Raw genomic sequence first — 27,665 nt, 5'->3', positions numbered from 1 at the left:
ACGCTCGGTGAAGCGGCGTCTCCCTATTCTTATCGCGATTATTTACCACAGCTCCATTATCGATAAGAAGCCTTGTTAGGTTCTTATGACCATTCCCGGATGCTTGGTGAAGGGGTGCTGCCTGTCTTTGTCGCTGATGTTGACATCTGCTCCATTATCGACAAGAAGCCGCGATACAGTTTCATGGCCAAATTCCGAGGCCCGAGAAATCGATGTACGACCTCCCATATCTAAGTGATTAACGGCTGTTTTCGTTCGGAGAAGTAGTTTAACAATGCCTGCCCGACCACTTTGTTCAGCCCAGGATAACGGGATCCTATTTTCGTAATCCCTGAAGTCTTTCTTGAAGTTGAGTCCCTCTGTAATATCAACTCCGTCGAGGATGGTTGACGACGAACTCAAAATAGCAGCGACGGTGTCCTTATTACCGTTGGCTAAAGCGGCAAACAGCGGGTATTGATACCTTTCTCCATGCACATGGACCTCTGGATCCTCTTTGATCCTTGTACGAATGAGCCTGGAGAATCCCTTTTCTGCGAGAACGTATAGAAGGCTTGCGTCTAATGTATATCTCCGAATCTTAAACTTTTCGAAAACGTTGTCGACAATAATCCAGTCGGAAATGGGAAAAGAAGATAGAACCTTATCTTGGGGGAATGTATTTGCAGCAGCATTGGCATGATACAGAATGTATGAATTGGCATATTCCAAGAACGAGATTTCGTTTGATAATTCTGTCTATCTATCATGGTTGGAGTCTGACAGCAGTTCGCGAACAGGTGCACGCGTCAATACCTTGATTAGGTAATGGTTGCAACACTGGGAAAGCTTCTCATGGCTTGGACTCTCGCAGTCGAAATCAAGTTCCGGCCATAATTCGTACAGTCCTTTATCCTTGGTGAGAAAGTCTTTCACGTATTCATGGATGAATTGAACTGTTGATTGCTTGTTGGATTTCGTGACGTCAGCCAATCCTTTCGAGGCACTAATGACATACCGATTAAACTTACTGTCACTAGCATCAGAGGCGTTGAGATCTGGAATTTGGTCATCGACCAGGTCCAGAAGCGATAGACCAGACCATAGGGCATGATAAAATTCCTTTGGCTGCAAGGGCCGTTTTGCGTAGAGAATCCAGAGGATGCAAAGCAGAAAAGACTCAATATTCTCGTTGTCACGTTTCAATATATCTTTGAACAGCTCACTCAAGTCACTCCGTATTTCTGCGAGCCTCTTTCTCAGAAACATTCCAACCCGTCGGTACTCAGTGCTGACAATATCAACAACCAAGACGACCCACATAAAAACGCTAAAAACGCCAGCAGCTTTAGTGAGAAGTTTGGACTGTAGCTCTTCCCTAAGTGCACGGTCCCCAACCCTGAGACGGTTTGCAATATAGGTTGCTAGATCATCAGTATGACCTGATTGATCTTCTAGGGTAAGTCTGATTCCATGTTGAATGACAATATAGGGATTATGTCGACTCGAAAAACACATTCGGAATCGGACGCCTTGAGCTGTGGATATTTTCGCTAGGTCTTCAAAGTATTCGATCATGTCCATAACTTGTTATTCATCACACTCGTCAAGAGCATCGACAAAACATGTAAACGATCGTTGGCCAAGGGCGGAAACTGCGTTGGAAAAGAGGCTTTTCAGTACATCTAATGAAGGACAGCCACATTGACCACGAGGATGAAGTTCAGGATCGTCCAAAAACGCCTTAAGGTCAGGGTACCCTTCAAGCAGCCGGATCAGTTACGATCGAAACATCCCGTTGATCGACTTTTCCAATAATTCGCCTCGGGCATTAAAGAAAAAAGAAGCTTTGAGGGCATTTTTGTTGTGGGCTTTCTCGTTCATATTCATATATGCAAACTTCATGATTGTAGACTTTCCAGCACCCGGCTTACCACTGATCCATAAAAGCTCGTGGTGTTCGGTCAAATTTTCGGGATCAAGCCATTTTTTGTACTCTGGGTGACTGAGAAGCCACCGACATGTCCTTGCGTACGCTACTTTGGTGGTTAATTTTCGGGTGTCCATTTGCTCGAATCTCAGAGATTCTAGCAAGCACTCCCCACGTTCGCAGGACGAACGTTGATCTAAATAGGGATGGTGAGCAGATTATCCACGATTTCCCACATATAGTCTAAGTTGACCTACGAACGTTGTATATCCCGTTAATTTTGACATGGGTTTCGGTCACCGGTAGCTCCTCGATCAGTTCTTTCGCATACGCGGCCGCAGTTGCTGCGGCATATCTTTTCCACTCTTTGGTCTTGTGGGAATCAGAATAGTTACAGATCCCCCTAACCGGAAAGCAAGGGAGAATATCCATCAGACCAGCAGTCTCCATCTCAAAGCATATCACATCGAGTTCTCAAGCAACGTTATACCGAGTGACCCCGTGTCCCATGACTTGATTTCCTGAAGCGATCCCACCGTAGTGAATCACTATATCATTGGATATTCGTCTGCTTCGCGGTACCAGCTTTGAATGGTCGCAATTTTCACAGCCCGACGTTGGCGGAGATCTATGATCATACTTTGCCAAGAAAAGATGGTCTGGTGAGCTTGGGCAACTATACTCGGTGTGTGTCTGGAATCTTTGTTGTAGAATAGATGGTATTAGACTAAGGCCTAGTTCGTTTTTTGACCGAAGAGCAGAGACGGCTGTCCCAAGCAACAGGTCAGGAGTCCGAGGTATTGCCGTTCGCTGGAACTTCTCGTCTCCAACGATTTTCCCAAGGTCATACTGCATCACTCTTGTTCCGACGACAATATCACCTAGACGAACATCAGACTTGCTTGGCACACCTCCACCAATACCCACCATCAAGCTGACACGGATTGCTGAGAAAGTAAGCTTCAGATTTGTTATTACTTTGACAGCGTTGTTTGTTCCATACTCCTCTGCTGGTAAACACACAATGACAACTTTATGTTGTTTGATACCTCCGAGCACGTACGTGTTCATGTCATCGACGTGTGTTGGCAGAGGTTCAAGTATATTATCTAGCATGGCCTGAGCGGCTGCCATCTCTATGTGAAGCGCGCAGATCCATGCAATGGTGTACTGATCGTGTCGTGGGATAAGCAAACTGTCAGAATGGAAGACCTTATGTCTCTTAGGCAGACGAAATTGTTCTGTGGCTGCTCCATGGTAATGGCCGTTCTGAATTCCGCCAGTGGACCCATACGGTTTTCCTGAGGCCATAACGATGGTAGTATGCGTTGTCTGTGACTTGTGCCGGAGGTTGTTCCTCTGATTCCCATCTGACACAGGGCGGCGGGCGCGTAGCTGCTCCGCAATTACGACCACGTCATGTATAGTTACTCGCCGTACTCCGTAGTTATATAATCCGACATTCCTAGCCATTGTAATATGTCTGATTCTGATTCGTCTGTCTGACTTACCGCCCTCGGAAGGCTCCGCTTTCAGCACCCGTCTCTGCTTTTTGTCTGATCTACTGATCCTACACGCCGTCGGCATAGCGCGTTGCTGTATCCAAGTACGGACTTTGGCTCCGCCTATCTCCCACAATGCCATATAAACTGCTTGATAAACGAATCCAAGAAGTGAAAACAATTCAAAATCAGAATTATAAGAATACCTGCCTGACCACGTGGTGGTGTTTGCTTTAATTTCTATGGCAACAAATATGGTCCCGTTCGCAAGAAGCCTTGACATTGTTAAAAGGTTCATTTAGTTTCTCTGCTGGTTTCCAATTTCAAACTCGACCATGATGATTCGTCCGGGTGGGTATACCTTACCTTGATAATGCTCAATGTCCGATCAAAACAGAACATGCCCCAGACGTCTGGGATGCAATTTGCGATAGTCCACGCCTGAAAACCAAATATTCGCCTGTTTGTCATTAATATACATTGTCTCGCTGGATAAAAAGCTTATACAAACTTTATAATGCCCCTGACGCCAACGCTGACGCCGCATTAGCCCCTCGATCCTCTAACTCAATACTCTCCCTCGTCACCGAATATTGTACACTCTTTACAATCGTCCCAACACCAAAGATTCCCAGGTCATGGCCCCTTGAAGATGGAACCGAGGACCGCAGGATCGGCTCCTCGTCCCATGCAGGGGTACTCAACATGGGATCCTTCGCTGGGCGCGAAGCCCGCCACGTTCCCGGTCTCGTCGTCCTTCCACTCTGACTATGCGACTTGGAGCCATCATCGGTATATGCGAAACCTTGGTCGTCTTCATAGGCGGCCACAAAAACCTTCAAAGACGATATCGTGAGTAGGACTACGCTAAGGCCGATATGTAGTTCTGCCACTGTGGTGGCGTAGGCGCCATCGAGAGATGGGTTCGAGGAAGCGGTTTGCGTATTGATATAGATGAGGTGGATAGCGGAAAGAGGAATAAGCCTATTTAAATGACATATATTGGGTTAGTCGAAATGGAGTGGAATGGAATGGAAAGAATAGCAAGGAAGAGACACGGGGAATAATACACAATGCGACAGCTGAGAATACATAGGACTTTAAGTTTTTGGACGAACGCAATTTGGACATTATAGATAATTTTGACGGGATAAGCGAGGATAGCAATTTCCAGAATAATATCGAGAGCGCAGACGGTTTGCCAGCGGGGATACTAGAAGGATAAAATTGTTAGACTTTCCCACGAAGAGGGGAAGATGGCCATATAAATGAATGCTTACAAGCCCAGAACAGCTGTTGTCGATATTTTCCCACGAATTGCTGCTGCATCGAACTCCCAGTAGGACCATTCCGAGTACGATCCAGATGCTACAGCACCCGAGTATGATGTTACTAATAAGCATATTTCGGCGTAGAGATAGATTCCGATAGAACATCATCGTGCAGATTTTGGAAAGTCCGATAACGACGATGTAGAGGATATCTACAGCAAAGCCTGTCTATATTCCGCAAACATAAGCAACACTGGGAAAGAAACGCGAATGGATCCCGATAAGCGCACCTTCATCATCTGTTGGTAGTCATCGGTAGAGATCAAATTCTTTGATTTGCCCCAGCCATAGTGCACTTGGGTCAAAGCCGCTGAGACCTGGGTACATGCAATGATCTAATGAACGGCATTGTAAGCAAAACTATTCGACTTGCATTTCGCAAATCCGTGATATCCTGAGTCGTACACACCACTACTAAGAGTAAAACATAATCATCTTCCAGAACAGCCCCCCTACTCTGGGAGGCGTATATCCGGATGGCGAGAGACGCAACAGCGAGGAACATGGAAAACGAGGCAATGATAACAATCAAGGCATTATGATTATGATCATTATCTTCCGTCAAGGGAGGAGCGATACCCGGGGGAAGGACAGTCGTTCTCTCCATAGCAGTGGCCCGTCGTATAAACCACTCGCCTCGCCACGATCCGGATGATACTGATATTTCAATCGGGGCTCAACAGGGAGAGTCGGTTGACTGACATGGATATACCAAGTATAAGGGTCTGTTCAACATTATGAGACAATAATATCGTGCGTAACGTTGCTGCTCTTTCTTCGGATTATTTTCCTTTCTATTCTTTTTCGCCTCCCTTGATACATTGACTCCCCTTCATCCCGTCCTCCCCTATGGCAAGGATTATGATAAACTCGACCGAATCACCATCTACCTACCGCGGCTCCCCCGGATTACGAATCAACCCGACCCGAAAAGCACGGGAAGAAAATTGCATCAACCGACTAGCATGGCTAGTCGACGTAACATCGACAATTCGATGGGATCGGATGGGATTTGTCCGGAGCGACGGACCGCGCGCAGTGAACGGTCCGTTTCGACGCTAACAGGACCGGTGGAGGGTTAGCTTCGCTGAAGGATCAAACCCCCGGATGATCGACAGTCGGTCAATGCTTTTCCGAGTCACTCGGTCTCGCTATCCGCGAACCCTGGGAGCTGCGTTAATTAACAGTGATAGTAATATGGGGCAAAGGGCAGGGATCAGAAAATGACTCCGCAGCCAGCTGAAACCGCCTTTTTATTAAAGAGGCAAAGTGGCTTGCTGTTTCTTTGTTCTTGAAAAGTTAGTGGAGATTAAACACAATTATAGGTGTTGATCTGGATATTTCTTGCGACCGAGGTGAACGGTGACTTGCTCTGTGTATGCTTTGGCCTCGGAGACTGCTCAGCGGCACAGCTCTGTAAAGAAAAACGGTCGGTGTCTGTTCGCAGTACCACGATGATTAGTGATAGTAGCTGATCAATAGTATAATTTTCCGTGCACTGGGATTCACTGGCCAGGCATTAAGCGTACTCGGTGGTAACCCCTTGCATTCTTCCGCCAGGCGAGGAAGAATTAAGATATGTTAAATTAAATGAAACCAGAACAAGCGCTCCTTGTTATCGCCCTGGCAAGAACATCTACTCGCTTTCTGCTCCACACCGATAGACTAAAGAGACGGGATGCAGTAGCATCAAGCGTGCGCCGTCGTCTTCAGACCAGTTAAATAACGTGTATCCATCCCCCCTGTCGTACAACACAGCGCAGCGAAATTGTGCGACCGTGGAGGACAATCTTCCGTCCTCTGCTCTGGTAATTTTTTTCTCCTAACCCCCTCACATTTTCTTTTTACTTTTTCTCCGGAAACCTTAAACGTGTGGCGGGATTCTGGACCCTTACAATATTCACCGTCATCCCAACATCAAGAAGGCTTTTGCAGTCATGGCAGATACTACGGTGAAGGGTGCCCATGTGCAAAACGAGGAGCAGCTTGTCACATCGACAGGATTTCATCAGCTAGAGCTAGAAGGCAGTGGGAAAGAAGACACCGAACATGGCACGGGCTATGATCAGGATGATATGACGCGCATGGGGAAATCCCAAGAGTTTAAGGTATTTCTCCCATCGTTGAATAGTTCGAATTTTGTATGTCACAATCTAATGATGTACCTTTTCCTAGAGAAACCTCCGACCATTAGCTGCTCTAAGTTTCGCTTCGGTCCTTCAAGCTACTTGGGAGTTCATTTTGATGTATGTTCGACTCCGCTACACTTAGCCATGAACTTGTCGCTTACACATTCTTTTCACTAGATCGAATTACGAAGGTCTTTTGGATGGCGGACTGGCGGGTCTCTTTTGGACATATGTTTGGACCTTTGTCGGATTTGGATTCATTATCGTCTCGCTATCCGAGATGGCGTCCATGTGAGTGATTCGACGATTCAGGACAATTGTTTATCGTCACTAACAATAGTCCAGGGCACCCACGTCTGGTGGACAATACCACTGGGTGTCGGAGTTTGCGTCGCCACGGTATCAGAAGTTCCTCAGTTATATCACCGGTTCGTGTACCTTTATACCACCTTCCTCGTGAACATGATCTAATAAACCCAAAGGTTGGATGTCTGTCCTGGCTTGGCAAGCTGGTGCAGCCTCTGGGTCGTTCCTGACAGGAACCATCATCCAGGGGCTCATCAGTGTGCGTAACCCGGACTACGATCCTCAAAGATGGCAAGGCACTCTGTTCGTGTTTGCGATGATTGCCATCATCTACTTCTTCAACGTCTACGCAGCAAGCTGGATGCCTCGTATCCAGAACCTGCTCCTAGCCCTTCACGTTCTCTGCTGGGTCGTGGTCATCGTCGTCCTCTGGGCCATGGCGCCGCGCCAGCCCGCAAAGACCGTCTTCACCGAATTCAGCACTCTGGGGGGGTGGAACAATGTTGGTGTAGCCTTGATGATCGGCCAGATCTCCGCCATCTACGGGTCGCTCAGCTCTGACGCAACCGCACACATGTCCGAGGAAGTGCGCGATGCCGGCCGCTACGTCCCCATTGCCATCGCCTGGGGTTATTTCAGCAACGGGATCATGGCCCTGGTGCTCATCATCACTCTCCTCTTCGCCATGCCATCCGTGCAAGCCGCACTTGACGACCCAACTGGCTTCCCCTTCATCTACGTCTTCGCGCAAGCCGTCCCCCAGGCCGGCGTGAACGGCCTCACAGCCATCATCCTGATCCCCGTGATCTTCAGTAACATCCTCTTCAACGCCTCCACCGCCCGCCAGACCTACGCCTTCGCGCGTGACAAGGGCCTCCCCTTCTCCAACTGGATCTGCACCGTCAACACCCGCCGCAAACTCCCCGTGAACGCGATCGGCCTGTCCTGCGTCATTTCCGGCCTTCTCTCGCTCATCAACATCGGCTCCGAAACGGCCTTCAATGCCATTATCTCGCTCAACGTCGCTGCCCTCATGTGGACCTACGCTGTCTCTATCACCTGCGTAATGTGGCGTAGAATCTTCCACCCCGAGACACTCCCCACGCGGCGCTGGAGTCTCGGTCGGCACGGAGTGTGGGTCAATTTCGTGGCGCTCTTGTATACGCTGTTTGCCCTGTTTTGGTCCTTCTGGCCGACGGAGGTTCCAGTGACGTTGGATAATTTTAATTGGAGCGTGGTGTTGTTTGGAGGGATCTTCATTATCAGTTTGGTGATGTATGTCCTGGTTGGGAGGAAGGTTTATGAGGGCCCGGTTGTGGATGTGAAAAGGGCTGAGATGGAAAACTTGACTGGTTTGAGAGATGGAGAAAAGGGGTAAGATCGAAATCTAAATCGAAGGGTCTTACTGGCGGTACATAAAAGTAATACACTAACTTAATTTTAGAATACGATGCTTACCTTGTTTTAGCGCATAGTCACAACGACTGATTGATTCTTTTAACCTGATGTAGCCGCTTTATTGCGGACAAGCAGCTAGCTATGCCGGTGGTGCGCCCGCCTCTTCCCAAATATCTACAACTCGCGGGCATGCAAGATTCATGGAGGCTTCAGAAGCCTCTATATAGGCAGATTTTTGATTTTCTGACACATGATTACTATCATTTCCATTATTATTATTTTCCTTTTTTTTCTTGCTTTGCACGCGGCTAGACGCCTCTAGGCCCAGACTTCTTTAGTTTGTTTCCCCTAACATGGCATTTACTCCTTGGGTATCAACAACCATCCCAAGACAAAACTAACACAATGAAAGAAGAGCACAGAAACAAGATACGGTGTAACATCTCCCACTGGATGACAGCAGAACTTGAAACCAACTCAATCTTATCCTTAGGTGTGGGCCTGAACATGGTGATGCGCCCAAAAGCGAAAACGAAAACGCAAGATTAAGGGGAGGTCATGGCGTCGTTAGCCTGGACCGTATACTTAAGTTACTGCACCGTTGTATGTGCCAGGGCGCAGTGAGTGTGACAGATGATCAGAGCCTCAAACACTGCCTTTCACAGGACCCACATCCAACAGCACAGGATGAAGGATTTTTGCCGTGTGGATCCTGTAGGGCCGTCTGGCTTCCCCTTCCCCTGAGGACCAAGTTGGGCCCGACATCTTGAGATCTACATGTCAAATCCTGACGTGCGCTTTTTGATATACTGATCTGGCAATTTGTCGATACACCATATATTCTATTGGAAATGTACACACAGACCGCAATTTAAGGTACCAAGCTTTTGTGGCGCTGCTTACTGCCCGGGCGCCTAATTCTACGTAGCTTATCATATTCTTCACTGTCCAATTAGAGTTGCACTTTTTTTAAATTAATGTTAGAATCACCAACATGAGTTGTCAAAGAAACACAGATATCCATTGGTCGTTGAGATAAATGACAGGGGCGTCTTTTTTGGACGCCTGATGCCGAGAGTTCTGGGGCGATCAAAGGTCTGGGCACGTTTGATCAACCTGAGGGGGCCGGTTTAGTCCAGGAGATCTTCCAGATACTAGAGAGTCAAAATTCTATTCCATGGCACTATGATCTTATGATTATCGCATCTTCTGAAAGAGTGACCCAAACGGACCGGGAGATCGTAAGTATCACGACAACGGGGAGGTTATCGGAGACTGACACAAACAAAGATCAGGATTCGCTCAGTAGAAGGCTGTGCCTGACCCTTTTATTAGAACTGACCATTGACGTTCCAGATCATCGGCGGTGCCTGGTAGAGGATTCCTAGGGTAGCTTGGCAGGGCCATGCTGTTATTGCGTTCCTGATCATCACTGAATCGGAGTGAAGATCGTATCGTTAAGCGCCAACAGATGTAAATTCACTTTAACCTCATAGGCTATGTCAATACTTATTTTGCATGGGCCTCACGGTGCATGTCGTTTCGACTCCTGCGTGCGAGTACGCGGCCCTTTATCGCTTGGGGCCAATTTTACCCCCTGCAGGATTCTCAGCCTTGTTAGGAGGCTCTTATGGTATAACCCTTCTATCTTTTAATTTACCATGAGATCATCTAGAGTATATAACAGGGCTCCTGGCCAGGATATGTCACAAGTGTTTTCAATCTAGTCCCCCCAGTTCCGGTCTCATCTCTCAACGCTCGCCGTTGGGCTGTTAGAACACTAGACTCACCATGTCTCTACTCATGAGATTCCGCTCTCTACCGCTCCTCTTCGCCGTCCTTCTTTTCACCCTCCATGTCCTCGCACACCCCAACCACCACGGCCACTTCGGCCTTGACCGAGCCGTCCACAACAACGCTCTCTCCAAACGCTGGCTAACCATCAAACCATCGAATAATAACAAACTATGGCCCGACGCGACAGTCGAATACACGTGGGCCGATAAGCAAGCCAAAAAAGAACTCGAGACCACCCTCAAACAAGCCATGGACCTCTGGTACCGCAACGGCCTCCCGAAACAGTTCAAGCTGAAAGAAGCCAGCAAGCTCAGACTCAACAAGAAGAACGTGCTGAAAATTCACTACAACGATAAGGGAATCATGTCAACGTCTAATGGTATCCCTAATACCAGGTCAGGACCGGTCTCTCATCTCAGCAAAGATCCATTTATTGGGATGCAGGATGCGGTCGCGAATGTGGCACATGAGATCGGACACATGTTTGGGTTGCTGCATGAGCATCAGGATGGGATGTACTGGGGTCTTGGGGTCGGCGAACCGGTGTTTGATTTCCATTGTGAGAATTTGAAGGACTACGAGGAGAAGACTAAGGGGAAGACCAAGGAGCAGATTGATGGGGATAATGGCATCTGTAAGTCTCGTGAGGAGGCTGCGAAGGCGGGTTTCTCGGCTGCTGAGTATTTGCCGTTCATGGGCAACACTCGCTCGCCGCATTCGTTGTCTGCAGGACATGATGATGTCGATTGGGATTCGATTATGTTGTATCCTAGCGGAGCTGGGGGGAAGGAGTCGACGCAGACGACTGATAAGCGGGCGCCGGTGCTGTTGAAGAAAAAGGGGAAGGAGTTGATTCAGCCGAATAAGAAACCGAGTGCGAAGGATGTGCAGGCGTTGAAGGACCTGTACAATATCAAATAGAAGGGGATTGGTGGGTATGTGTTAGGGGTGATTGGCGTTTGTAGTTATTCAGGGGTTGAGGAGTGAATGGCAGGAGAGGGTGTAGTTGTTAATGGACATAATTTAATTGCTGCGGGCTTTGCATTGTATTGGACGTGCAAGTGGCACATGTTCGCTTATTAGAGGCAAATTATTCCTGTTCAAAGCCACACTTGCAGCCCTCTTGTACTAGTGAGGATCAAGATAGGGTTACAGCAGCGTGCCCTATGTTGGATTACCCAAAACGTATATTTCCGATCGGTGTTCCTTAATCGGTAAGTTTCCATGGGACAGCAAATCGAACCCAGATCCATAACTTTACCCCAGCCTCAGCCTGGTACTCATGCTTCGGGAATATTCCCTTTCCAGTTATTGTCATGTTTCTATTTCCCAGCCACAGTGGCCTCTTTCGATGTAACTATCTCGTTCTATATTATTGAGTATTATTATGAGCATCGCATTTGACCTCCTGTAAGCAAAAACAACTCTTGCTCTGTTCGTGGTCAAGATCCAAATTGGTTTAGTCCTAGCTGCCTCAGATTGACCAAATGAATAATTTAATACCAAAGTAACTAAACCTTAGTACGGGTGCGTGCGCCATACAATTTCGGCACCCCGCGAATACTCGGGCCGCAATGTAGGAACGCGATCATCGTCGATTCGGCCGTGTGGGGGGCTGAGCTGGCCCGGTGTGATAAAGTTCTACACAGCTATTTGTGTTACCTAACCCAATGGCGTTCTTCAGGGAGGTCATCCGCAATTCCTGACCACGTTGACGGCGCCTAACTTGCCTTTTTCACGCCACCACCATGCAGCAGAATTTTCTCCTGCAGATCATTAGTGCCCCGCTACATGACCTGTGACCTCGTGATAGGGTGTTGCAAGCTCGAAAAATGATATATCACAGGGAGTTCATTCACTGGTCCTACCCTCACTCACCTCTTTTGGACGACCTGCGACCTGTGTCTTGTGTCTCCCTCTCGGCGAATGTCCACGTCAAGGTCTTCTGACTATTTTCATGGCAAGAATCAATATACTGAACGGAGTGTCAGTCGAATAATTAACTGCATTGATAGGTCTTTCGGCATTCCTGCGCTGTCAGACGCTCATTGAACGTGGGAGGGGCCGACCCACTGCGGTGCCTTAGGGACCAGGCCTAGACTGACCCGGTCGGAGTTAAGCAGGAATCGGGCCGCGTTCAGGCCAGCGCCTGGGATGCCCGATTCTCCAGGCAGACACCGGTGGCGGCGTCTGGAAGGCTTATCTAATCAGGATCAGCGGCCGAAGAATTTTTCTTACGGGAATTACGGAGACCAAGTCCTACAAAGGCTGCAGTTGCTTCGTCTCGACGGTGTGTTCGGCCTAGTAAGTCTAGTAACGCGCAGGATCCGCGAACTAAATTAGAACTGCTTATCTGGTCTGCATAACTCCAAGGGATACCCGTTTTGGAATGTGCGAGAACAAGCGAAAATCTTGGCGGGCTGAGCTGTTTGGGTGGGCTTAACGACTGGTCAATTACTGTTGATATCATCACTCCATCGCCCTCCCCTAATTTGCCCCCCACCATATGATGTAATGCGATTACCTGGACTTTTGCCCTGGTAAGCAGCGGTCAAAACCGGCGGTGACCCTGGAGGAGCTGTTCTTTTGGATTTCTTCTTTGACTCTCCTCCATCCTTCCTCTCATCTCCCTCCCTCACCGTCCTCGCCCTTGTCCTTCATTCAATTCTCTTTGTCTGATTCACAATGGCTCCCCTCAAACTCAACTCCCAGAACCTGTCGCAGATCTCGACGGCAGGCGAGTCCCAGGTCAAGGTCCCGACCTACCAGCGCGGTAATGCCGTGAAGGAGGGAATCGTCCATGTCGGCGTGGGCGGATTCCACCGGGCTCACCTGGCCGTGTACGTCGACCAGCTCATGCAGAAGCACGGCGTCACGGACTGGGCTATTGCCGGCGTGGGCTTGCAACCGTTCGATGCCGGCATGCGCGACGTCCTCAGCTCCCAGGACCATCTGTACACGGTCATTGAGCGTTCGGCCAAGGGCAGCTTCGCCAACGTCGTCGGCAGCATCAACTCCTACCTCTTTGCCCCGGACAACCGCGAGGCCGTCATCGCGAAGTTGGCCCACCCCGACACGCACATCGTCTCGCTCACCATCACCGAGAGCGGCTACTACTACAACGAGAACACCCACGAGCTGCAGAGCGAGCACCCAGACATCCAGTTCGACCTTGACCCGGCCAACGAGGCCGCCCCCCGCACCACCTTCGGCTTCCTCTACGCCGCCATGGCCCGTCGCCACCAGCAGGGCCTGAAGCCCTTCACCACCATGTCCTGTGACAACATGCAGAAGAACGGCGCCATCACGCGCCACATGCTCGTCTCGTTCGCCAAGCTCAAGAACCCCGAGCTGGCCAAGTGGATCAACGAGCAGGGCCACTTCCCCAACGCCATGGTCGACCGCATCACGCCCCAGACCTCCGCCGACGACAAGACCGCCCTCGCCGAGAAGTTCGGCATCGAGGACTCCTGGCCCGTCGTCACCGAGCCGTTCATGCAGTGGGTCATCGAGGACCACTTCTCCGACGGCCGGCCCCCCTTCGACCTGGTCGGCGTGCAGCTCGTCAAGAACGTCCACAACGTTGAGGAGTTCGAGAAGCACAAGCTCCGACTGCTGAACGGCAGCCACTCCGCCATCGGATACCCAGGCCAGCTGGCCGGGTTCCAATACGTCCACGAGGTCATGGAAAACCCGCTGTTCAACAAGCTCGTGTGGCAGATGATGCAGGAGGAAGTCAAGCCGCTGCTTCCCGAGATCCCCGGCGTCGATATCGACGAGTACTGCAAGACGCTGATGGCGCGGTTCTCCAACCCTACCATCAAAGACCAGCTGCCTCGTATCTGCTTGAACGCCTCCGGCAAGATCCCCCAGTTCATCATGCCCTCCATCGCCGAGGCCATCTGGGTGACGGGTCCCTTCCGTCGGCTGTGCTTCGTCGCCGCCGCCTGGTTCCACTACATCAACGGAGTCGACGACAACGGCAAGAAGTTCGAAGTCGATGACCCCATGCGCGAGGAACTCCAGGCGAAGGCTCGTGCCGGAGGTACCGATCCTTCCTCGATTCTCAGCATCAAGTCCCTGTTCGGTGATGACCTGCGCAACGACGATCGGTTCATGAAGGAGATCACGAAGGCCCTGGAGGATATTTCCCGGGACGGAGTCCTCAAGACTCTTCCCAAGTATCTTGACTAAATTAAATACACACCACGGGGCTACGGTATATGAAATATTTCTTTGACTTTTGGCGAGTCTTCTTTTTTTTCTTTCTTTGGGGAAAAAAATTTACCGGGGTATATTACGTCTGCGAGCGATGATGATTTTGGTCATGTTGTTTATGAACATTTCTCCTTTAATGGTTATACGTTTTATCTTTCCTTTTTCCTTTTTGGACGCGTTATGAAGGAGTGATTTACGAGAGAAAAAATAAGTACTTACCTATATAGAGATAGATGCACGATAGATAAAATTCTCCTAATTCTCATCCATTCCATCTCTACATGAGCCTGAAACACGGCCTCCACCACCTCAGAACACCTACCTTCTCATCCATGCACTTGATAAATTGAGCCTTCGGTGTCTACGGAGTACTGTGCAAATGTGGGTAACTTCCCAGTAAGGATAATGGTAAATCAACAGTGTTCCCTTGCTGTGATCATGTGCCCAAGCCAGGGCCCATAAACGTGAGGGAGGACGAGATCGACGGAGCGGATAGCTAGCTAGCCTTGGAGGGAGGGGCACCAAGGTTCCCACTGCTAGAAAGTAAAACACCTCACCCACAAAACAACAAAGAGCAAAGAGCAAATGCACCGCGCAGAACAGCTCCAAAAAGGGAAAAACAGCCTCTTTGTCTTCTTCCAGTTTAGCACCAACTCTAACCGCAGCTAACAGATCCTGGTCGGTCATGTAGCGCCGTGCAGCTTAGGGCTATTCATCCCGGTCATATGGCGGTTATAATTAATTGATGAATTAATTAATCAGTCCATTTAGCTAGGGACTTGATTAGTGTAAAGAAAATAAAAGTGAAAACTCAATTCCGGGATTTACGCCTTGTTTTTCTAAGCTTCACGATCGGGCGTTCTTCAGTTCTAGAAACCACTCCGGAGTAAAGAAATACCTCTTCCTAACTAGTCAGATCCCCCTCCTTCCAGAATCACAATGCAGATCTCAATCAAAACACGAAGGTGGGAGGAGGGGAAGGGAGAGGGGAGGTCTCAGGTCCCACGGGCACGGTACGGAGCACAATTGACCGCTTCGTGGAGCCCCCGTGGGGTCAGTCAGTTGTCCGTATCGGAGAACACCCGGTCGTGGTTCAGGTAGCTGCTAGCTAAATGCACCCGGAGAAAATTTCATGTCACAAGGCTCGAGGGACAGGGTTTAAGCCGTGTGGATTCTTCACCGCCAGTGTTCATTATGAATTAAATGAATTAATAATATTACTCACTTGTTATTCAGACCATACAAGGAACTGCCGAAGAGGGCTAGTCGATGTGGCTGGACGCTAGACTGGATGCGGTTTAATACCTTTGTACAGTACTTTGTAGGTAGGGTCTTTTGGGCAGGCAAAGGTAGGTTCACTTGTATCTTGGTTGATTTGTACGTATTTTGTTCTCCAACCCATGACTTGTCAAGAACCCCTGCATAAGTTGCTGTTGAGTTTGAATTCCAAGTGATCTAGGCGTCTGTCTGACCTGGAGTGTATGAATGGGCCATTTATCAGAAGCACGAGAGGCAGACAATAACATGTCAATATTGCGATAGGGGAATCAAGTAGATAAAAGCTAAGACAGTCTATATACAGTGTAGAATGGTACATTTCTTCCAAAACAATGGCATGTCAGGACTCTCTTTTGGGAGAATAATATGCCGTTCTCCGTGGAAAGGGATACGACTATCCTCATCCGCTGATAACGAATCCCTCCGAACGAGGTTGTGGAGGTAAAGTCCTGCTTGCGGCGGGTTTCTCCGTAGTAGGCTCCTCATCTGCTGTCCCCGATGATTGTCCCGAATCCTGCCGTAGAGGTTTCCTCGAAGGCGGCTCCGATACCTGGACAGGGATCTCTGCCCTCGGGGACTGAGCGCTCGGTACTGAAGGTAGCTCGGCCGTCGGGGACTGCGCGTTTGGTTGGGGCTGCGCATTCGGCTCTGAAGGCAGCTCGGCCGGCTGTGGTGTACATGGAGTTCCATCAAGCTCCGGCATAATTCCAAAATCTCGCGCACTTTCATGACCCGGGGATGTACTCGGTGACGGAACAGCTCGACTCGACTCAATAGGCAGCTCAGACGGTGGCTGCGCCTCAGCTCTTGCCGATAACTCCACCATGCCATCTGGCTGCGCGATTTCACGCGAGACCGGAACCTCACGCGATTCCACCTCCGCCGGCGGATCAAACATCTTATGGCTCAGAACACGCATCAAGGACTGCGTCGCGGCCGGCAGAACAACCTCTCCCCGAAGTAACTGCTCCGCAGTAACCTTACTCTTGTAGAACTTCTTGTTCGCCGATTTCCGCTCCACCAACATTCCCCCCTCCACCGTGACACCGCCATACATGCCCACCGTCTTCGAGTAACTGAACATGGACGCTAGGCCGTTCGAGCTCGCTCCGCCGGACAGTTCAGCGCTGCGCCCAAAGGGCCCGAACGCGATGGAGATGTTCCCGCTTAGCGTTAGGCTTCCCGTGCGGGAGAACGTGCGCAGGGCGCGTTCGTTCAGAATGAAGACAAAGTCCGTCAGTTCGATGCCGAACTGGCCACCGAATCCGAGCCCGGCGGTCGCGACGGCTGACGGCGCAGACCACCGGCCGCCGTCGAGTCGGGCGATCAGAACCCCCGAGCCGATTCGGATCGAGCCTAGGAAGCCAGCTCGCGTGACGGTGATAATGGCGAGGCCCTGCATCGGGTAAGTGTTGGTTCCTGTGTTAGTGATCGAGATAAGGTCCATCCCTTCGGGCTGGTAGTTACGTACCTTGGCTTCGCCGAGGAAACGCGCTGGCATTTCCTTGCCGGGACTACCTGTGAATGAACCATCGATGAAAGACTCTAAGATCTGTTTGGTCTTCAAACATTCGCCTGTTTCCGGGTTAGCGTTCCTCAAAGCATCAAGCGGAGGGATCGAAACTTACTGTGCAGCGACGCTGGCAGCGGATTGTGTACATTTCGAGGCATGTTGGCGCGGGGTTCTAGTTTCTACAACACTAACTCAAGAATCATTGGTAGGTAAAAAATGTCGCTTGTGGACAGTGGAGAATCAGAATTTGGACTGTTGACTGTCGACGGCTCGACGGGGATGATAAGATGTTGGGAAAAGGGGACATTTTACAGGATTGACGCTAGTTTTTGGCCCCCTCGTGGCGCAGTGACAGCCTTGCCAGCGGCCGCTTCGTAAATTTTGCAAAGAATCTTTGACCGTTTGGAAATCGTCCGCGAGCCTTGCGCGGTTGTCAGAGAGGCTTAGACGTCTCGGTTTCATGTGCATTGCGGTCTTGAATTGGGTCCAGAGTTGTCACGCCTTTCCCAGCCTTGTGGAAGTCCTGAGAAACGATCCCCAAGGATGGACTGGCTTCGGCAACTTTCCGTTGGGCTAACCCGTTTCTCGGATGATCTTCCTTCTTTGCTAAACATTTTCATACATTGCCTTAGCTGTCAAGTTTACTCGGGGTCCTAATTGTCCGTGGTCGATCACCTCAACTACAATACAAAACATGAATTCTATGGCGACAGTGAATAACATGCAAACTCTCCAAATTTTCTTCCGAATGACCTTCCAAATGACAAAATTTCCATAACAAATAAATCATAACACATACGACAATAATCGACACACGCAATATGTACGTAGGTTGATATCCAAATACACAATATGCACAAGTTTCTATATCAGCTTACTGCGCTCGTTGCAAGACCTCCTCGGTCGTACGGACGAGAATGTCAAAAGCCCGACGGATGTATTTCTCGTCGGCCTGCTCATTCGAGCTGACCACGCGAATGGAATAAACCCCGGCGATCACCGTCGAGGTGATGAAGATCTCGCCACGCGAGTTGATAAGCTCATAAACTTCTTTGGTCAGCGCATTCGCCTTCTCATCGGGCTGAGCAACCGACGCCTCCCCGTTCGTGACTGCGTGACTCGGGTTCTTGATTCGGAGAACAGTCAAACAGAAAGCGGGCTTGGTTACGATCTCGAAAAGGTCGGATCGGCTGCGCACCAGGTTGGAGAACACTTCGCCGATTTTGATGGTTCGCCGGATGAAAGCTTTCATTCCGTTGAGTCCATAACTGCGAACGACGAACCAGATCTTCAAGGCTCGGAATCGTCGTCCGAGCGAGATGGACCAGTTCCGGTAATCGATGACCGTGCCGGCGTCGGAGTAGGGGTTGCGCAAGTAGGCGGGAGTGATGTCAAGAGCATCAGTCAAGTCGTGACGGTTCCGAACAAAGAGGAGGCTGTTTGAAACATTAGCGATGATTCCTGCCGATCAAACCCTTGACAACATACCTAGCGTCGAAGTTCACGAGAAGCCATTTGTGCATATTCATGTTAAAGCTATCCACGCCCTCCGCAAAGTCCTTGGCAATATACTGCCACTCATCCGCCACGAGAGCCGCTCCAGCATAGGCAGCGTCAATGTGGACCCAGATCTTCTGCCAGGATGGCTTCTCTCGCAAAACGGCCTTGATCTCCGCAAAGCGATCCAGGGCACAGGAGTTGGTCGTGCCCATTCCAAGGGTGATATAGTACGGCGTGAGGTTGTCCTTCTCGCATTGCTCCAGCACAGCTCGCAACCCCTCGCCAGTCATCTCCATGTTATTCTCCAACTGCGCAGTGACGCTGCGATAGCGGGTTCCCGCGATCAGAGCGCCCTTGGCGGTACTGCTGTGCGCTTGGTTGCTGCCCAGCGCAACCAACCTCGGTCGAAGATCCATCAACCGGTCCTCGAACTCCACCGTCCCCTCTTTCAGCCCCTCTGCGCGCGCCTGCTCATACACCTGTCGCTCCCGAGCAGCAATCATCACCGTCGCAATGGTGTCACTAGCCGTGACCTGAATGACACCGCCTCCGCGATTCTCGGACGTACTGAGAAAGCACTCGGGAAGGCCCAGGGCCTGAGCCATCCAGTCCATGACAATAGTCTCCAGTTCCGTGCAAGCCGGCGAGCAAAGCCAATTGAACGCAGGAGCCGTGAACGCAGCGGAGTACATTTCGCCCAGAATGCTAGGATATGTCACCGTAGCCGGGAAGAAAGCCATGAAGTTAGGCGACTGCCAGTGCGTTAGCCCGGGCTTGATCTTGTTCTCGATGTCGGCCTGGATCTGCGACCATTCTTCCGGCTCCTCGGGCGGATTCTCAGGAATCAGAGGACGCAGGTACCCCGGTTCGACCGTGGGCACGACGCGCTGCGACGGCATGCTGTCAAAGTAACCGATAACTGTCGTTGCATTAGTACCGCTGATCTGGACACGAAAAAAATCGAACGACTGACTATCATCTATGGCTGCATGAGCCGCCGTTCTGAATTGCTCTCGATCCATTGTGGATTTTTGCCCGCGGTCGGAAGCTTCCGAAGGTGAGGGATGCACTCAATTGAACTTCTGAAGCCGGTTGAAAGGCGCGAAAGCTCTGGTGTCAATAAGAAAAGTAGTGAAATGAAGACAGATGGCGATAGTTCGATCAATCCGTCAACTTATTCCTGGTTTAGGAGGGCGAGAGAGAAGTGTCGGAAGGAAGATGGAGGGGAAGGAAAACTTGTCACGAAAAGGGCGCATTCATTCCGAGATTCCGCAATTCCGCAATTCCGCCCACTCATACATGCCTTAGGCACCAAGGCTGTGGCTCTCATTATACTATAACCTCGTTACTTGCATCCTGGCTAATCTTTCGGGTATTTGTCAAGTAACACGAGCCACAGCGACAATCCTTCGGCTTACTGTGGACTACGTCAAGACCTACGGTACTGAAATAGGCAGGACCCGATGAACATGAAGCATCACGCAGTACACCGTGCATCATTCAAGTCATCACTCCCGTTGAGATATATATCAAAGTGTGATCTTGAAAACCCACGACGATATGCCTAGACCAATGCATTAATATAGCATATAAGCAATGTTTGCTGCTTAAAGAGCACCAGCACAATGTGTCCTTCAACTAAAAACAGGGTTTCCTGGCTCAATCATCCCAAAAGTCTATATCGTAGAACTGGGGATCGCACCATACCTATGCCAAGAAACACATCCGCCCGGAGTGTGATTCAAATAATCTCCACTCCTGGTCAGACCAACAAGGGTCAACAAATACCCCTTATCTGTCAACATTGACCAGTCGTTCGCTTTCCATTATGACAGAGAGTAACGACAACACAAACTCCCACCAGGGATTGACTGTCAAGATATCATTGCATTTGGAACAACAGGCCTTGTTGCACGCTATCCGGATACGCTTCGGGTCGCTAAAATCCCCCATGGTGGAGATCCAGATGCGCAGGAACGTAGTTCAATAGAGTCGAAGATCTACGAACACTTTGCCCAGTCAAGAGACCGACCCTCTTCCATTCTACAGTACTTCGAGACTTTGAATGGCAATGTCGTCTTAGAGTTCGCTGAGAAGGGTGATGTTCGGCGATTTCTGCGCAAAAACGAAGCGCCCCTCGAATGTACTCTTCTTCAGTGGGTGAAATAAACGGCGAAGTCGTTGGCCTTCTGTCACAGACAGGGGGTATTACATGGGGATATCAACTGCGAAAATTTATGTCTTGATCGCAACTTCAATATAAAACTTAGCGACTTTGCTGGGTCATCGATCAATGGCTCGCCTGCGAAGGTATGCTACAGTGCTAGCTACTAGCTTCCTGAGAACCGCCCTTCGACTTCCGAGGGTATTATAATTTCAGAGAAGACAGAAATTTTCGCATTTGGTTCAACTTTGTATGAAATGGCGACCGGTGACGAACCATACAGTGAACTGGAAGATATCGAGATCGTGGACTTGTTTCGACGTAATATTTTCCCCGATACTACCGGCATTGGACCGCTTGGGCCAGTTATTCTCAGATGTTGGACTCAGAATTTCACCATATGAGTGAGGTCACCGTATGTATTGAAGACAAATGTGAGTTCCTGGAGTATGGTGCGTCTTTATATGATCGCCGATGATAAATGAAGTACGAAGCCATCGCCGGCAGAGTGCACTTGCTCTTTCCTTCACATTTGCCTTGGTTATCTCTGTTGTTCGAAGTGCTACATGCTAAGATACTCCATTACCCCGAGGATGTAGTTTCGCTCGTAGTAGACAAAAAGATCAAAGGAGCCTAGTTACAAAGCAGCATATCGCGTAAGCAGTGTCCCTCATGGCGGGGATCCCCGCATCTGGCATCGACCATTGACCTCACCTTCCCCTCTTTCTTCTCCATACTTAGTAGACACCTCTCGATAAACGGCAACATAAATCAACATGCCCCTCGCCAAAGCCATCCTTAACGGAACCGTCCTAGCAGAATCACCCACCTGGGAATCTGTCGAGGGCAACATCTACGTATTTCCACCGATTCCCAGTACCATGCCGCATAGGGACGGAAACAATCTATAACTACATTCTAACCCGCTTACACAATAGTTCCCTCCATCAGCACTGAAAGATAAATCCCAGTTCGCAGAAACAGACTTGACGACGTATTGTCCCTGGAAAGGAACTGCGTCATATTATTCAGTCGTTGTTGGGGGTAAGGTTCATGCTGCAGTGAGAACTTGATCGGAGCTGACAGTTCCTTGCTTGTTTGGTCAGATGAGTCATTTTCCAATGTAGCGTGGTATTATCCGAAGCCGTATGATGCGGCCTTGAATATCAAGGATCATATTGCATTTTGTGAGTAGCTATTCTCTTGGGAGGTGGAAGATGCTGACGGATGATGGTAGATAAGAGTAAGGTGGAGGTTGTGGTTGAATAGATTCCTCGCGGCTGAAGGCTTGCGTGTTTTCAGCTCAGGCGGAACGATTTGCCATTTATTGGATGATATGGAAGACGGGGTGGTTGTTGCACGATCGTCATTAAACTTTCTAAGAGCAGGGGAAATCAGGCTTCGAACGATGAGACCTCAAGAAAGAATAGCTCGAGGTGTATTAGCTATTCATACTAAATCAATACATGCGTCAATATGCAATACAAAGATCATCCAATGGGTATCGTCGCGCTAGTCAACTCGGTCAATAGTCCTGTCCAGTCCGCATCCTCAAATGTATAGTTGTAACCGTTCTCGAGGAACTCCGACCATATATCTTCGAGCTGTCGCTCATCGCCATCGACAAATTGATTCGTAGATAGATTAGGTGCACTGCCCCACGTCTGCGCAACAGCCACTGACTTGTCATTTGGCTCTAAGGGAACGATCGCCGGCTGTGCAGAATCTTCAGCCATGGGCCCTACGACTGGCGATGAAGACTGATTCGGCTGCAACCCGCTGGAGACTGATAATTTGTCACTCTTCCAGTGCTTCTGGAGTGTGTTCATCATGGCCTGAATGCCTTCCTTAACGAGACACGACGATTGCTGCGCCTTACTCAGAACGCGACAGGCATCTAGGACTTCCTCCTTGCGTTTCTCGGCAAGGATATCGTCCCAATTGAAACAGACATCGAGTAACAAGATCACGGCGGCCATGAATATGTGGTGCATCACGGACCAGACAACAGAGCTTGGTGGCGTGAACTTGGGCTCCTCTTCGTCCATAATCCTCTTGATCTCGAGCACTTTGCGAGCGGACTGAAGACAGATCACATGGGAATATGAGTAGGTTGGATCCCGCGCCCCGCGGATGAAGAACTGACGGTGCAAGCGGCAGATGCGTGAGTAGTAGGCCTGCTGTAGAACACACCTCTGCCAAGCCAAGGTGGGCCGCTCTTTGTAGAGATTCGCAAACCGTCGCCGTGAGCCGGGATCAAGTCGGAAAAACTCTGGGACTTCCGACAAAGCTTGGTGAATTTTTCGATCCAGTTCCAGGATCTTCGAGTAGTCGATTTCGAGCCCGTTGAGCTGCTCATAGGCTATTGAGTCTATAATGTCGCGACACGCGAAAGAGAGCTCGAGCCGCTCCAGTGTGAAAGACATGTCAGTAGGTACAGATCTGGGTGATGATGCAAGGCTCGGGTTTCTTTCCAAAGCTTCGTCGTCGACATTGCGTGGTTGGTTCACACTCATATGTTGGGGATAGATTTGGTAGGTCCATTCCTGGGGACCACTTAGGAAGCCTAGAAACCTAGAATAGTCCAGAAAGTCAAGGTATGGGATGAAGCGGTAGGGTAATGAGACTCACCATTCACTACTTGTAATATCCCACCAAAGCCGCCGTTTGATCTCAACTTCAACAGGGTCCACCTTACTTTGATCCCTCGCTTCGCGGGTTCGAGGAGAGTCGATACAGTGCAGCATGAGACTTTTTGCCTGGCTCACGATGGCACCGTGTATAAATAACGCGCTGACTGATTCATGAGAACTCAGGTTGCAAACATAATGCACGACAAGCATGACCGCCTGGAGGCCTTCCAGGGTGGGAGATGCAGCGTGATTATTCTGAATCAGAGCAGCACCCGTCAAAAATGTAAACTCTTGACAGCATATTTCCGAGTAGGGCGATGATTCAGAAGACAACTGCAAATACAATGCGCTCGCAGCGATACTGAATAACAGGGCTAGATGGTCGAGGTTGACCGGCGAGCCTCGTTCGATGCACTCATACACACCGTTGATTTGTGCTTCAGCCCGCTTCAAGACAATGATGTGATACAAATAATCGACATATTTTGAATAGTACCGAAAAAGTGCGGTCGCCTCCTGTCTCGTGGGCACAAACTGGATCAGATTGATGGTTGCCGGGTTCTCACGCGAAGCATTCCACTCGCGTGTGGGCAATGAGAACTGTGCCCCCGAGGGAGAATTCGGACTGCCCATGGATAAGAGTCCCCTTTTCATGGTTTCATCAAAGTCATCCCTCAACCATCTTGGTGCAGCAGTGGGCACTCGAGCACTCATGTGTATGTGCTCCAGTAAGTCCGCGGTGGCCGCTGATTCCCTACTGTACCGTTGCTGCGGATGTTGCTGGCAGACCGGAGCGGATGGAGGGGGCACCCCAGCGGATATCCGAGCTCCATCTGTGCCGTAGGACCGAGTGGAGTCATAGTCTGTTCGATTGTCGTCGTGTGTTGCAGTCTTGGACAATTGAGAGACGGAAACCCCGGGACCGTAGCTGCAAGGGAGTTTGCGAGTGACACAGCTCTCACACGGCTGCTGTCGGTTGCATTTGAGCTTCTTCCGTCTACAGGACTCACATGAGACCGGATCCTGTCTGGGACGACGTTTTGCAGCTGGGTCAGGAAGCTGGGATGCGTCCTTTCGCTTCATCGTGGCAGTTGGCGCGGGCGCGGATGGCCGAGCAGCGCTGGGCCGCTTCGCCGGAGACTCCACGGGCTGGGTCACGTGCAACCGCCCGACCATGGCCGGAGGAGGTCTGTTGTGAGAGTTCATCGACGCGCAAAATGGGAAGAATTCTGTGGACTGGACAGAATGCAAGAAAAAAGTATTGTTTCGACTAGGTCCGAAAATATTGACTCCGCCAGAACTGACGACCGGGGCATTTGGCCCCTTTTCAGAGATTGCGTCTCCCGATACCTAGATGGACACTCCGGTCGGAGGCTCCGGGCCCGGAGGCAATCTACGGCCTCTCTTGCCCTGAGTGCTTGCAAGTAACTACTACTACTCACTCTCCTTGTTTTCGTCCACATTCCTCCACCGGATTCTCCGTGGTCATCGGAACGAAGCAAGATGCCAGAATTTGTTTCTTCCAGCTATAAAGGGGCCCGCTGGTCATCAGACAGCTCTCGATCAAATTCCCAAACAGGATCAGGCTGCGCACGAGTGAGCCAAGGCCCTTTTCATCTCGATGATTTGCTGGACTCAACAACGTTCCTTTCTGTTTTAAGCACTTGTGTATGAACAATGGGGAGCCTAGATAACTCGGCGGTGGATGAAAACCCGCCCAGCGAATATACGTTCGTGCTACCTTTCTTCCGGAGCCACAATGGAGAAAAGCGACTAACAAATCCCTCTTTCAGGAAACGGGCCTGGCTCGTTATCATAGGAGCAACTGTTGGAGCTTTCTGCACGGTCGGCTTCGTCAACTCGTTCGCGGTCTTCGAAGAACACTATGCAAAGAACCAACTAGCCGACGAATCACAATCGACGATCGCATGGCTAGGCGCGATTGCCATCTTCTTCGTTTTCTCTGTATCGGTGATATCTGGCCCTATTCAAGATGCGTTTGGTCCTAGGGTAGGTCGCTCTGCAGGGTCCTTAGGCTCATGCCCGCTCATGCGCCGAACTAACAATGCTGTTATAGTGGCCTGTGTTGATCGGTTCTGTAGGGGTGGTCTTGTCTCTTATGATGACCTCCCTGTGCAAGGAGTTTTATCAATTCATCCTGGCCCAGGGTGTTCTCCTTGGGATGTCTATGGCGCTGCTAGTATGTCCTGTACTCGCACTTGTCGGCCAATATATCAAGGTCAAGCGTGCCATCGCGATGGCGATTGTGATTTCAGGCTCCTCCTTGGGAGGCGTGGTGTGGCCCATCGTCCTTACCCAGCTGATGAAAAGGCCCAATATTGGATTCGGCTGGACCATGCGAATTGCCGGGTTCATTATGATTCCTTTCCTGACTCTCACCTGCCTGTGGTGTCGTCCGCCGCTGGAGACTTCCTCGCCCGCTGTGCAGAAATCCAGCTCCGATGACAACGAATCGAAAGGGCAAGAGAAAGACACTCCCGAGAAGACAGATTATTCATTCCTCCGAAAGCCGTCTGTGGTTCTCACCTGCGTCGCGTTCTTCATCATTTACTTCGGCATGTTCTCGCCTTTCTTCTATACCACCTCGTACTCTGTTGAGAAGGGGTTCTCTTCCGACCTTGCATTCTACACAACTTCTATCATCAACGGCGCCTCGTTCTTCGGTCGTCTTCTTCCCGGTCTTCTTGCAGACCGCTATGGCAAGTTCAACTGCTGCGTCGTCGCCACTTTCTTATCCGGGATCATTGCTTTGTGCTGGACCAAGGCGACGTCTGTGGCAGGGTTGGTCATTTTCGCCGCTGCGTATGGATTCACTTCCGGCGTAAGTAGTTCACTCCATTCTCTGACATGGCCATTGACCAACTGACCTTCTCTAGGGGATTCTATCCCTTCAGCAAGCCTGCGCCGCACAAATCGCCACTCCACGGACGCTCGGGCTTACGATCGGTGTCGTCATGGCGTCTACATCCCTTTCGTATGTCCCCTTGAAGTCTTCGATAACGTTCTTGACAAAAGCTAATTTCCTCCCTTCCTCATCTACAGAGCAATGGCAGGCGTCCCCATCAGCGGTGAACTAGCCGGAAAATACGGCTACCTTCCCCTCTCGATATACTCGGGGGTCAGTCTCCTTGTTGGCAGCTTGCTTCTCATTGCTGCCCGACTAGCACAGAACAAAAGTTTGTATGCTGCTGTTTAAAATCGGATGTGTGACCTGGATGGAAATAATGAAATTGTCTGATGTTTGATTATGCGCCCGCGGGTACAGCTGCATATAAGGGGGCGCGGGAGGTGTTCATGTCACCGGAGTCAGGCTGCATAATACAGCAGCTTAATTGTGATGTGGCACGGGCTATTTTCAGGAGCCGTCGGGAATGATACTCTACTCATATAGATAATTATAGATCAACAGTGCTAATATCTCCTCTTTTACCCTATTTACTGTCATTGCGCCGTAAAAGATTGATCATAAAATCATAAAATCTTCGAAATGATAGGAATGAAAGGAGGTTTGTATTCTGTTTACCAGCCATTTACATGCTCAGGGACTACATGTATTGGGTTATGAGAAAGCTTTGTATATCGCTATGTCTCTATGCGAGGCTTCCGTATCCAAGCAAATTTTCAATATGAGATAGATCTTCATATACTGTACTACATCATCGCTACCAGTCAATTATCTCTATATTGTAAAACTCCCCCGAGTTCGGCGAACCTTGGCACCTCTCTAATCAGACATTTAGTTTTTATACTTGATACTCCGCGTCGCTTCGGCTTTTTCGCATTTCGCGCCCCAAGTGATATTGCACTAGCGAGCTGTAAGCCTCGTGGAGAACACCCAAAAGAACCCATCAGAGAATACCCACGTGCCTAATCAGTGCCATCGTAATCGTCTAAACAGACCAACCCGACGACAGCAATTATTGTTCGTGGAAGAAAAAGGAAGAAGAATGGAAAGAAAGCCCCTCT

The 27,665-nt window shown here is 49.9% G+C and overlaps 8 protein-coding genes across 8 annotated transcripts; 4 read left to right on the top strand and 4 right to left on the bottom strand.

The window, feature by feature from the left end:
* Positions 1–75: 75 nt before the first annotated feature.
* KD926_009840 (uncharacterized protein) lies at positions 76–5,349 on the bottom strand (the record flags this gene model as incomplete). The annotated part of the gene is made up of 10 exons (XM_053102328.1): positions 76–738; positions 796–1,403; positions 1,914–2,105; positions 2,167–2,312; positions 2,550–3,374; positions 3,773–3,871; positions 3,952–4,395; positions 4,530–4,624; positions 4,973–5,077; positions 5,152–5,349. The coding sequence occupies 10 exons, from the start codon at positions 5,347–5,349 to the stop codon at positions 76–78; spliced, it is 3,375 nt and encodes a 1,124-aa protein (XP_052954187.1).
* Positions 5,350–6,679: 1,330 nt separating this feature from the next.
* Positions 6,680–8,555, top strand: KD926_009839 (putative GABA permease; the record flags this gene model as incomplete). Its single annotated transcript, XM_053102327.1, has 5 exons — positions 6,680–6,850; positions 6,918–6,988; positions 7,049–7,162; positions 7,217–7,299; positions 7,354–8,555. 5 exons carry the CDS (start codon positions 6,680–6,682, stop codon positions 8,553–8,555), a joined length of 1,641 nt encoding a protein of 546 aa, XP_052954186.1.
* Positions 8,556–10,366: 1,811 nt separating this feature from the next.
* KD926_009838 (uncharacterized protein) lies at positions 10,367–11,293 on the top strand (the record flags this gene model as incomplete). The annotated part of the gene is made up of 1 exon (XM_053102326.1): positions 10,367–11,293. One exon carries the CDS (start codon positions 10,367–10,369, stop codon positions 11,291–11,293), a length of 927 nt encoding a protein of 308 aa, XP_052954185.1.
* A 1,764-nt stretch (positions 11,294–13,057) lies between these two features.
* Positions 13,058–14,566, top strand: KD926_009837 (mannitol dehydrogenase family protein; the record flags this gene model as incomplete). Its single annotated transcript, XM_053102325.1, has 1 exon — positions 13,058–14,566. The coding sequence occupies one exon, from the start codon at positions 13,058–13,060 to the stop codon at positions 14,564–14,566; it is 1,509 nt and encodes a 502-aa protein (XP_052954184.1).
* Positions 14,567–16,268: 1,702 nt separating this feature from the next.
* KD926_009836 (DUF500-domain-containing protein) lies at positions 16,269–17,539 on the bottom strand (the record flags this gene model as incomplete). The annotated part of the gene is made up of 2 exons (XM_053102324.1): positions 16,269–17,443; positions 17,497–17,539. 2 exons carry the CDS (start codon positions 17,537–17,539, stop codon positions 16,269–16,271), a joined length of 1,218 nt encoding a protein of 405 aa, XP_052954183.1.
* Positions 17,540–18,255: 716 nt separating this feature from the next.
* Positions 18,256–19,903, bottom strand: KD926_009835 (putative aromatic-L-amino-acid decarboxylase; the record flags this gene model as incomplete). The annotated part of the gene is made up of 2 exons (XM_053102323.1): positions 18,256–18,817; positions 18,870–19,903. 2 exons carry the CDS (start codon positions 19,901–19,903, stop codon positions 18,256–18,258), a joined length of 1,596 nt encoding a protein of 531 aa, XP_052954182.1.
* Positions 19,904–22,535: 2,632 nt separating this feature from the next.
* KD926_009834 (Zn(II)2Cys6 transcription factor) lies at positions 22,536–24,884 on the bottom strand (the record flags this gene model as incomplete). Its single annotated transcript, XM_053102322.1, has 2 exons — positions 22,536–23,619; positions 23,677–24,884. The coding sequence occupies 2 exons, from the start codon at positions 24,882–24,884 to the stop codon at positions 22,536–22,538; spliced, it is 2,292 nt and encodes a 763-aa protein (XP_052954181.1).
* A 471-nt stretch (positions 24,885–25,355) lies between these two features.
* On the top strand, positions 25,356–26,895 carry KD926_009833 (MCT family MFS transporter; the record flags this gene model as incomplete). The annotated part of the gene is made up of 5 exons (XM_053102321.1): positions 25,356–25,408; positions 25,472–25,688; positions 25,756–26,520; positions 26,576–26,673; positions 26,742–26,895. 5 exons carry the CDS (start codon positions 25,356–25,358, stop codon positions 26,893–26,895), a joined length of 1,287 nt encoding a protein of 428 aa, XP_052954180.1.
* Positions 26,896–27,665: the final 770 nt, after the last annotated feature.

Source organism: Aspergillus affinis (assembly GCF_023601865.1).
Source record: "Aspergillus affinis strain CMG 70 chromosome Unknown NODE_72_length_178902_cov_89_458247, whole genome shotgun sequence".
Classification (NCBI taxonomy): Eukaryota; Fungi; Ascomycota; class Eurotiomycetes; order Eurotiales; family Aspergillaceae; genus Aspergillus; species Aspergillus affinis.
The sequence above is the reverse complement of the archived record's forward strand: the minus strand, read 5'-3'. Positions and strand labels throughout refer to the sequence as shown.